Source organism: Erithacus rubecula (genome assembly GCF_903797595.1).
Source record: "Erithacus rubecula genome assembly, chromosome: 17".
NCBI lineage: Eukaryota > Metazoa > Chordata > Aves > Passeriformes > Muscicapidae > Erithacus > Erithacus rubecula.
The window spans coordinates 10,037,951-10,049,834 of NC_136669.1; the positions used below are offsets into that span (position 1 = coordinate 10,037,951).

The 11,884-nt window shown below is 37.9% G+C and overlaps 1 protein-coding gene across 1 annotated transcript in view; it reads left to right on the forward strand.

The window, feature by feature from the left end:
* GRIN2A (glutamate ionotropic receptor NMDA type subunit 2A) overlaps positions 1–11,247 on the forward strand; it is a 151,977-nt gene extending 140,730 nt beyond the window's left edge. The window contains 2 exon segments of the mRNA XM_079320716.1: positions 2,885–3,123; positions 4,711–11,247. Coding sequence (XP_079176842.1) covers positions 2,885–3,123; positions 4,711–6,501 — 2,030 coding nt within the window. The 3' untranslated portion in view covers positions 6,502–11,247.
* Positions 11,248–11,884: the final 637 nt, after the last annotated feature.

Here is an 11,884-nt window from a genome sequence, read left to right on the forward strand (position 1 = left end):
CAGACCACCCAAAAGGATTTGAAGGACAGAATTCCTCCAAACAGACTTTATTCTTTTAAATTAATTCATTTTCTGAACCAAATTATAACTAGCCTCACAGTTCAATGTTTTGAATTCAAACTCCAGGCCAAGTTTGGAAGTGACAGATTTTAATAAGGAATGATTTGACACCATAGATAAAAAAGTTTCTCATGCCTGAGGATTTAGTAATAAGAATGTTATGGCTTCTGTGAATATCTGGTTTAAAGTGTAATGGGCAGGAAAAGCAATTAGAAGATTTGACATTTTTGCCAGTTTTGTAGGGTCAGCTATGCTGAAGTTATTACAGTTAAATTCTTACCAGTTTTGTCTGTGTTTCTGTGTGCACACAGAAAAATATATATGCACATGTATAAAAATATACTAGAAATGGCAACTGTTTTATATGGAGAGACCAGAATTATCAGCCTAATATGTCCATTCCCAGATAGCATCATTCCATGGATATGACAATCCCATGATCCACAGTGCTTTGCTATCTATAAAAATGTGGATTCCTTTTGGGCATTAGTTATCAGTGATTGCTGTAATTTTCAGATATTATGGGGGGATATTGCAATAGCAGGATCTTCAAAGCTCTGGGATGCTTTGTTCTTCTTTACTTGCCAGGGCATTGTCATTTATCTTGACTCAAAACAAGCTTATTTCATCTCTGTTGGGATGTTTTTGGAAAGGTTGCTGGATTATCAATAGTTACTCTAGATGTACATGCCAAAGGGAAAGAAACACAGAGGAAACAGTAATAAAAAAGAGGTTTAAATTCCTTCGTGAATTTTGTTATGAATAGTGAAAGGGCAGAGCAGTCAAATCAAATTGATGCCTGACAATCATGGGAGATGAGAATTTTCCTGTGGGAAGTAATGAGATCTGATTGGCAGAGCTTCAGCTACTAATGCACAGACCAGGAATATTGCTCTCTTTGGACTTGGGCTCTTTTCTTCTTAAAGCCTCTGTGAGTTTTATTCACAGACCAAGGGGAGGACTTGAAAGAGAGATGAGGGAAACAGTCCACTGAGGTTTAGCAGAATGAAAGAAATCCAAATGTTCTAAGATATGGAAATGCAGTAATGAACCCCAATTATCTATGTGTGCAATATCTATACTGTTACAATTAATAATTTATTGTCCCAATGTCCTGGATTAGAAGATTTTTAAAGATTCATTAGGATTGACTTTCTTCTTTGGGATGCTCTTAGGTATTTTGAAGATTGAGCACTGTAATTTGGGAGAAGACACATTGCCTTTTGCAGATGCAGAGGTTCAATTCGTGCTTCAAGCACAAAATTAAACTCTGAATTAGCTAGGGACCGAATAATCCCTCTTACAAATTTGTGAAATGCCTTTGCAAAAGTGCATCAGAACTTGTCCTTTCTACTTCAGTTTTTCATTCACATTCTCTGAGAAGCAATTTCTCCATCACCGTCTTGTGTTCCATTTCCAATTGGAACTCACATCCAAATTATCTGTGGGCTGCAGCTTTCCTGGTGCCCTGGCACTCTATCCTGCAAAATGCTTTTGCACAGCAGGTCATTGATCTTCTAGTCTAGCTTGAAGGTAGCTGAAATGTCAATACAGCTTCTAGCCATTTTTTCTGTTCTTTTTTCCAGTGATGTATGAATTATAATATTGAAAATGTATTCCCTAATCACTGGCTAAGGATTAGGGATTTGTACCATGGAAATTCTTCCTCCATATTGAAGGCATATCTTAAATTGAAAAACACACCAAGACAACCAATTCTGTTCTTTTTGGCCCTCTACATTGCCTGCTGTATTTTCTAGAGACAATGAAGTTTATGACATTAAAAAATCATAATAAAATTACTCAGCTGAATGTATCCCAAGAGATTGAAAAGACCTGTATGCCCATGCAGTGCTTCACTAAGAACAGCACTAAATGTTTGAAAAATAGTAAATCATGAAAAAAAAAAAAAAAAAACCAAGAAAAAAATTGTTGGCAGGAACAATTGCAGTTTCTTGCCCACCTCTGTCCATGCTGGCAGGAACAACCACTGCTAGGTGACAGTGTCCTTCATCTGAGGCCAAATCTCATCTGTGAAACATGTTTTCAAAGTTAAGAATACACAAGAGAGGGAGGGAGTGGATTTGCTTCATTAACTTTAAGTAAATGAAGAGTTTTAATGGCAATAAGGATGTGGCACAGCCAGAATCAGAAATGCTCAGTTTTAGGTTGTTTGTGTTTCTGTTGCTGCCCAAGAAGCTGGAATGGCAGCAGCAAAAGGGAATAGATGCCAGGGATGAATGCAGAGACCAGATGTGTCAGGAGAGCTTCAGCAACAGCACTGCAGCTCATTTGAGAAGAAGAAATAAGGTTATCATGGATCACATGGAAAAGAACAAACTTCTCATGGCACATTCTAAAAGAATTTGTGAAATTTGTCTTGTGGTATTAAAGGAAAGGGCCAAAGGGAGGGGTCAGAGTGGATATGGGGGGTACAAGTGTAGGGGAAGAGGGGGCATGAAAGGGTCTGGGTGCTTCTCTGATGAGCTGTCTCTCTGATCACTGCAGCCTGTCCCAGCTCTGTACTAACTCCTTCCACTCTCCATAACAAGTGCTAATAGTTACAGCAGGCAGAAGAAAGTTCTATCTAAACCACAGATCCTGCTTTCTAGAGCATCCAGCTTCCCACGTAATTTATGAAATCTGAGGACATCTGAAAGTAGGGTGCTGTGAGTTGAAATCTGCTATATTTGCAACTGCTGGTCTGCAGTGCTCCACGAATGGAGCATTAAATAGTGCTGTATTTTTAAACTTGCAAAGACTTTCGAATACTGTGAGCAGTGATTTTTACATTTTAACTGGTTTGACTCCTTGCTCTCCCTAGGGGAAATGGAAGAGTTAGAAACCCTGTGGCTGACTGGTATTTGTCACAACGAGAAGAATGAAGTCATGAGCAGCCAGCTGGACATCGACAACATGGCAGGAGTGTTTTATATGCTTGCAGCAGCCATGGCACTCAGCTTAATAACCTTTGTCTGGGAGCACCTATTTTACTGGAAACTGAGATTCTGCTTCACTGGAGTCTGCTCAGATAGGCCAGGATTGCTGTTCTCAATCAGCAGGGTCAGTACTGCTTTCCTTTTTCCTCTTTAGGCAGCAGAAAGAATAAACACTGCCTCCCTAAAACATTATCTTTCCTTTTATTCCCACCTGGACATTTAAAATACATGTTGGAACAGCAGTGTGGTGCTCTGGAGTAGTCAGTGGGCTTAGGATGTACTTGTACTCCTTGGAAAGTCTTAATCCACTGTTTAGGGTATGAATGATCATATGCCAGGATAATCATTAATCAAATGCTGAAAAATGTACAGTGAAGAAATGGTAGATGCAGGAAATGTATTCATTTCCACATTAAAAATCCAAACAAAATAAATACTAATTTGATAAGAGACATTGCAGCTTTGTGCATTTCTTAAGCAAGAGAATTTTAAGTTATAAAAATACAGTGGAATATTTTTGTAAGCTTATCTTGATAGCAAACTTGAATAAACTGTATGAGAAAAGGTAAAACACAGGTATCATTTATGTCTGGTTAGATACTAAGGCAAATTTTAATGATAACTTTACCAGACTCAAAAGGGATTTACATGTGCTAGAAACTGGTAATTGTAAGAAAAACAGAAATGAGGGCTCATTCTTATATTTTTTTGACAAATTGGTTGGGTTTTTCCTTTATGTATTTTTAAAACAGAACTTTCATTAGGTAATTGATTTTTCTGGATTTTTTATATAGCAGAGGAGAACTGAAAATGATACTAAAATGGCTAATTGCTTTAAAGTGTGCTGCAATTACCCTGTTGAGCAGATTGGATGATTTTGGAGCTGCATTAAAAATAGTCTGCACTACCCTGTTGGGGATTGTCTAGAAACTATATGCACCTTAACCTCCTTTTTGTATTTGAACTTTGTATTTTTGGCTATTTTATATGAAATTTTGCTAAGAAATACAGGGGGAAGGAAGTACTTCTGTCAAAGGTAAATGTCTGAGAACTGCTCGTTCACAGGGTTGGAAATGTCAATTGGACTCACAGGAGAGACCGAAGAGGTTGAAGTGAGAAAATGGATTTCGGCCTTTTGCTCAAAATTAACTCAGATTCAGCTTTACAAAGAGCTGGGGCTCAAAATTAACTCAGATTCAGCTTTACAAAGAGCTGGGCTTTTTTATGTGTACTGGGGTAGGGATCAGATATGATGACTAGAAGCCTTTTTATTTCAATACAAGTGAAGAGTACCTTCATCTTCAGTAAAATAGTCCCACTACAGGCTTGTTTAGAGGGGAAACTTCATTACTGATTTAAAATAAGAGAGTATCTTTTACTGAAGGTTAGTTTCATTTTGTGACAAGATTAGGGAACCCTTTGGGGTACCTTCTAATTTTGTATTCTGGAATAAGCTGGGGAAGCCACGACAGATCACTGCTTTGTGAAATACTGGCAGTTTTTCTCCTTTGTAGTTCTAACAGATATAGCAGAAAATATTCCTCCATTTCAATGCAAAGGAAATGTTAAAAAGTTAGAGATGTACTTTTAATCTTTCCAGTAATTAGATAAGAAATGTTTAATTTTTCTTTACTGCTAATTGCAACTAAAATGGAAGTTTTAAAAATTTATACCTAGTGATTTAATTTCTTTTATATTACTCATATTACAGGGTATTTACAGTTGCATTCATGGAGTACACATTGAAGAGAAAAAGAAGTCTCCTGACTTTTCTTTGACCAATTCACAAACCAACATGTTAAAACTGCTGCGAACAGCGAAAAACATGACCAACATCAATCCTCCAAGGATTGACTCCCCCAAAAGAACAGCTGACTTTATTCAGAGGGGTTCTTTAATTATGGACATGGTCATGGATAAGGGAAACTTGGTATTTTCTGATAACAGATCCTTTCAGACAAAGGACAACTTTTTTGGTGACAACATAAGTGAACTGCAGACACTTCCTGGCAATCGACACAAGGACAATCTGAACAACTATGTTTTCCAAGGGCAGCATCCTCTGACACTGAATGAATCCAATCCAAATACAGTAGAGGTTGCAGTAACAACAGAAGCAAAAGTGAACTCCAGGCCCAGGCAGCTTTGGATGAAATCTGTTGAATCTTTACGCCAAGATTCTGTACGTCAGGGCCAAGGTTCCCAGAGAGAAAACGGGTCAGAGGAAAACAGGCAGCTTTCACTGAAGAGCCAAAGATACCTTCCTGAAGAGATTGTCCATTCAGATGTGTCAGAGACATCAAGTAGAGCTACTTGCCACATGGAAGCTGAAAACAACAACAAGCACCACAAAACTAAGGACAATTTCAAAAAAAGGACAGTAGCATCAAAATACCCAAAAGACTGTAGTGACGTGGAGCTGACATATCTGAAAACCAAACCGGGCTCTCCACGGGATAAAATCTACACGATTGATGCTGACAAGGAGCCAGGATTCCGCTTGGACACACCTCAGTACATCGAAAACATTGTCCTTCCAGAACCTGTAGAGCTTCCTGACGTTTACCAAGATCACAACGATAACTACAGGAAAGCCGAACATGCTAACAGGACTCCATCACAGAATGAAGACAGTCTTCCAAATAATGACCAGTATAAACTTTATGCAAAGCACTACACTCTCAAAGAGAAAAATGCTTCCCTAGGTGACATGAACGATAGGTACAGACAGAATTCCACCCACTGCAGGAGCTGCCTCTCCAACATGCCCACGTACGCGGGGCACTACTCGACCAGATCTCCCTATAAATGCGACGCCTGCTTGCGCATGGGGAACCTCTATGATATTGAGGAAGATCAGATGCTGCAGGATACAACGAACTTATCACTTCCTGAAGAAATATATGAGCGTACTTGGTCACAAAGTAGTGCTCTGCAATATCATAAAAAGAATAAACTGAAGATTAGCAGGCAACACTCTTATGATAATATCGCTGATAAGTCCAGGGAAATTGACATTGGAAGACCTTCTCGTAGTATAAGCTTGAAAGAAAGAGAGAAGCTTCTTCAAAGTAGTCCATATGCAAGCATGTTTAGTGTTCCCTCAAGCAAACTGTTGAGCAACAAGGCCTCACTTTTAACTCATGCTCTGGAGGACAGCAAGCGGAGCAAGTCCCTGTATGCTGTTCACTCGGATGATAACCCTTTCCTGCACACCTATCGTGATGACCAGCATTTATCCCTTAGGCGAAGTCCAGCTGATCTGTATAAACATTCATTGCCAACAAGAGGAAGAAATGATAATTATTTAAGGTCATCCATACAGTCTACAGCATCATACTCTTCCAGGGATGGTCGGATCCATAATGACATGTACATTTCAGAGCATGTTTTGCCTTACGTTGCAAATAGGAATAGCTTGTACTCAACTTCAAGGGTTTTAAATTCCTGTAGCAATACACGTGTGTATAAGAAAAGGCCTAGCATTGAATCAGATGTTTAAATTTTCCATGAACACTTTATCTATAGGGAAAGAATAGTTGCCACCATCTTAGAGGGAGAATTTTTCCTTTAACGGTATCCTGCTCTGGTAAATGATACGTAAACCTCTCCCTTTCCCAATGTACTTTTGTACATGAATAGGTAAACTGGTATGCTCTGAACTATCCTTTTAAAATATGTCTTGTTGGAAAGGAAAAAAAAAAAATAGCCATTTATGTATGCTTTATATATAAATGGCCAGTTGTACTGAAATAGCCCCAATATATGTTGGCAACTATGCTGTTTTGTACCTAATTATTTTACTATTTCGGTTATTCTAATTTATGTTGCTAAGTATCATTCAATGTACTTTTGTCCTTAGAAATGTTTAATGATTTTCTAGTACTGGATAAGCAATATGGTATGCATGTAGTATGACACAGACAACAAGAAATAGGGATGTATTTGCACAGATTCAAAAGTAAGACTCTAAAAGAAAGCAGAAAGCTGAGACTTCAAAAAAATATATTTTAGCTTATCATAATCATTTTCAAAGCCAAATAACAATTTTAAAAAACCCCAAACCCCAGGACCTTAATAAATAAAATACATTGTGTTAGCACAAAATTAGTTTATTCCTTCTAGACTGACAGACAGTAGATGGGAAGGCAGTAACCCCAAACATGTGAACTGCTGTGTACCAAAACAAAGCCCCATGGATATTGGTTAATGTTCATGTACAAATGCTTTTCTTATATTGCACATGCACTTACCATTACCAAGTAAGTTCATTGAGAAGTTTGCAGTAATCTTGTCAGAAATTTCGCAGCTGCCTAATCCAGAGTATATATTTTTAGATATCACTATATGGCACTTACTATGGAGCTGTGGACTTTATTAGTAACCTTGAGGCCTAATGTGTACCTAAGTTTGCATTTGCCCCTTACTGGTAATTACTCAGGGCTGTATAGTATTTCTTTTATTCTTTCACTTCCCAAACCAAATCCCAACCCACTGTAGTTCTTTGTTCATAGTGTATTAGTGACAACTAATTAATTGTATATTAATAGTATTAAAGCTGTTAATACAGTATCAAACACCGACAGCCATAAGTTCAGTGTGATCAATGAGGAGCATGGTACCATTAATTTGCATACAGAGAAGGATTAACACCTTTGGAAGGACTTCTTCCTTCCACAGTATTGTGCATATTTGTTGAACATCAGACCATTTTTCTAACCTCTCCAATCAAGTCTGTTATATAAAATGAATATATGCACATGTTATTAAGAAACAGTATCTTTGTTATCACTTATTGATACCCAAAGGTATTCACATAACAGGGATGCATTGTTATATGACTTTTCCTTCTATAGATGTCAATCAGATTATTTCACAAATAAAATGTCTGCTACACACCCCTCTTTACCCCTCACTGGAAATAAAAAAACCCACTAGATCTTAACCATAAGGGAGCACAAAAGGGAAGAGAGGAAGCCTTTCAGGAGAAAAGTGAATAGCTGTAAATTTAATGTCAACTAAAGAAGTAAATATAATTGCTAATATATCTAACTACTGAAAGTGTTCCAGAGGTGGTGCTCTCCCATGTTCCTGCTACTCTGAGAATTGCTTTAGGATTTTTATGTAGAGCAAATTTAGATTATTTAAGTATTATTCCCTCCATTTCACTGAAGGACAGGGAAACCATTACCACTGTGAATTGGAAAATGTGAATATTACCCTAATTTTTCTCTAAACTGAAACTCTTTTCAGCAGAATCGTGCCTGTCAGCTGTAATTGGGACATCTGCATGCCAGAGGTGCAGTATGCAAGGTGTTTAATTTAGAACAGCATACTGCAGAGCAGAGTTGCAAATGGGAGATAATATAAATGATGTGTAGGGACAGTCAAAATAAAGCTTCTAGAATTTTGTTTACAGATTTTTTTTTTAATTAAACAGATTTAAACTGATTTGACTATCAAAGTCCAGAATGAGTTATTGGTATTTGCAAACGTATTTGTACCTTCACCATGATGGTGAAGGATGATATTTTTTAAGGAATGAAAAGTAATGAGATTTGGGCTTCCGAGTCTCTTTCCAGCTTCCAAAAATCTGAATATACTTTATTATAAGTATGACCAGAAAGCATATCTATGGGTATCTCTATGCTGTTCAGGTAAAAATATGTTTTGGGTATTCTTTATTCAATATTTGGTCATAATTATTGGCCCTGATTCACATGGGATGCTTTCTGGTCCCTCACTGGAGGGAGTTTTTATAAACAGAAGTTCCTTAGAGAGACTCAGATTTCTCAGGAAGAGTTGTGTGAGCTAAGCAGGGTTAGGATGTCTGTGGGATGAACACTGCTTGTCATGAACCCAGATCTTTTCCCAAAAACACATGTATGCTTTGCTCTTGAGTCTTCAGGAAGACAAATGCACTGAAGGCATAATGTTGTAATGAATATAATAAAAATATTCCAGGCAAATTTTAATATCCAATCCAAATCACAGTATATTAACTAAAATCTGAAGTGTTTTGAACTATCTGGTGTGTTTCAGCAGATATGATATTTGCTGATGTCATGTCAAACTCTACCATGGAGGTTGAGCATTTTACCAAGTAAATCATAAAACTCAGTGGTGGCTCTTGTCTTTCACATCATCATAAAGCTCTCAAGTATTTGTTGATCGCTCCAAGTCCTTTGTATCATCATCTCTATCGAACCAGACACACATTAATCAATATTTATACAAGTACTATATGTGAAATTGTGGGAAGAAAAATTCCCATTTACATTTTCTCTCTTGAGATTCAGTTGTAAGCATCCTCAACCCAGGTAGATTTATCTTTGTGTGAAATGTACAAGCAAATTAGCTACAACAAATCATATTGCAGTGTTTGCTTTTTCTGTTTTGAGCGGATTTCTGGTGACTGTAGAGATTTATTACTAATATTATCTGCAATATGCAATACAACTACCTGCCCTAAACCAAAATAACGAGACTGAGGGAAGACTTGATAATGTTGCACAGCAGTTGTTCACATGGAAATATAAGATGCTTCTTTAGAGAGGGAAAAAACCCCAGCAGATATTGAAAGTAGAGGGAGTAAGAGTCTGCATGCAGTTGTTGTTTTGATTTTGGCATAAATCCGAGTGGAGCAAGGGGGAAGGAGAGCTGAGGCAGGGCTGTGGGCAGTAGCCAGTGTGGTTGCAGATGTGCTCGTGTAAAGAAGCAGCAGCTGAGAAGTTGAAGAAAAATCTTCAACAGAGCCACAAGCCACAGCTTGTGAGGCTCAGCCGTAGAGCGCGTGGAATTCTGAATTTTGCCTGAGCTTTGTTGATATATTTGACTTGCAATTAAACTGAGATCAAGACTTTCTGTATTTCCCTCTCTCTCACTCTAGCTGCTGCTATACTTGAAGAGGAGAAAAGAATCTTCCTGCATAAGTGGCCATCCTTTCTGTACCTTTCTGGATGGTGCTGGTGACTTGTTACATTTTCCTGATTACAGCTCTAGCAGTTTGTTGGTCATTCCTATCACCAAGATTTCCTGTGACTCCAGCTGGAACTGAATCAGGCTGTAAATGATATGGGCCATTCTTGGTAGCATGTCCTGTAGTGTTACACTGCTCCTGGACGACACCTTTTGTGGAGGCAGGATATTGAATTGCTGAGGAATGCAGTAGGTACATGGAGGTAAAAACAGCTACACAGACATACCTGCCTCTTGCTTTTTTTTCTCTTTTAAAGATATTGTAGAATTTCTTCATGCTTTTGTCCTTCCCTTTATACCACAGTGAATTTTCCTTTTTTCTCTCAAATAGATTTTGTGTTCTGCTTGTGTTTCTTAGAACAGTGTAGCCACCCACTAATTTAAAAGCATGGAAATAAGATATTTTAATATATAAGATAAAATTAAGGAAAATTAAGACATTTTGCATTTCTGGAAAATTTAATTTAATGTTTTTGCAGCTTTTATTCAGAAGTCATTACTCTGCTGTCTAAGAAGCTTGGTTAGGAAAAAGAGTGCTGTGGACAAACAAAAATGAAATCACCACCAGCTCATCGTGTTTTGGCAGCATCTCATAAATACATGTCTCTTTATGGTCTTTCAGGAACACTTAAGAGGTGAAACAAGGCTCACAAGGGAAATCAGGTGTGGTTTATTTTTCTTGATGAAAGCATTTACTTTATCCAATTTTAAAGGTAGCAAAGGCTAGAGTTGTGTGAGTAGCTTTGGGTTTGTGTGCTGGAAGGCGAAGCTCTTTCTGTTACCAGTGGGGAGAGAGAGAGAGAGAAAGCAAGAGAAAGCAAGAGAAAGCAAGAGAAAGCAAGCTCCCTCTGGATGGAAGTTCAGAGGACTGAAGGCTCTGGAACAGTTATGTGAGGGAAGTGTCCAGAAATACATTACCTCTCTCTGTTGACTTTAGAAAGTATAGGCTCCTAACTCAGATATCTCAGATAGATGGGCTTAGAAAAGCAATGGTCTATTTATCCCCAGCCTCAAAAATTTGCCAGGTAAATCTGCAAGTGAGTACCAGGTTCAGCCTTGGAGGTGTTACAGGTTCCTGTGCTCGTGCAAGTAGAGTTTTTTGTGGGGTTTGCAGTACCCTCTGCAAAGTTGGGATAATAATTTGCTTTATACCATGTGACTATCCAGCATGGGAGAAAAGTGTCAGGATCTATTCCTTATGAAATAACTTGTTATTTTCATATTTCTGCAATGTAGTATATGCACCTTAGTGATGGGGAAGATTTTGGTACTCTTCCCTCCCTTGCTGGGCTTGTCAATGTAGAACAGAAACTGTGTCACAAATCTAAAGGTCTGAGAATCTGCCTGGATTTAGGAAGAATTCAAGAGGTGAAAATTTTTTGTTGCTTTACATTGCATTTAAGATATTTGATATATAATACCTAGTGAAAACAGAACTTTAATGAAAAAATCCTCTCCTACTTAATATAAAAAAATAACTATCCTGTGGCTTGGCTAGATTGTGTCAAGTGTTAATCATCACATTGTGTGCTTCTTTCAAGATGAGTGTCATACCTTCCCTTGCTAAAATTTCCCAGCTCTGGTCCTGTCTTAGCTCAAAGTCCTTTTAAAGCAGATACCTTTCCTGTGTAGGATAGTCTGGTTTGCAACATAAAAACAGTCTTCCAGGGATAGACTTAAATTATTTTCTCAGTAATGTTTTTTTTTTGCTGTTGTTGTTTTTTTTTTTAAACTTCCTTTCTATTGAGAGCCGAGCCTTTCAAACTTAGCAGTACTGAAGGGACTTCTGAAAGAACATAAAGTGTGACTTACAATACGAGCCATTTCCCTGCCCAAACTCACCTGTACTGTCCTATTTAAACGTGTTGGCAACATGTCAGCATTTGAGGGAGCTCAGTTTAATCACA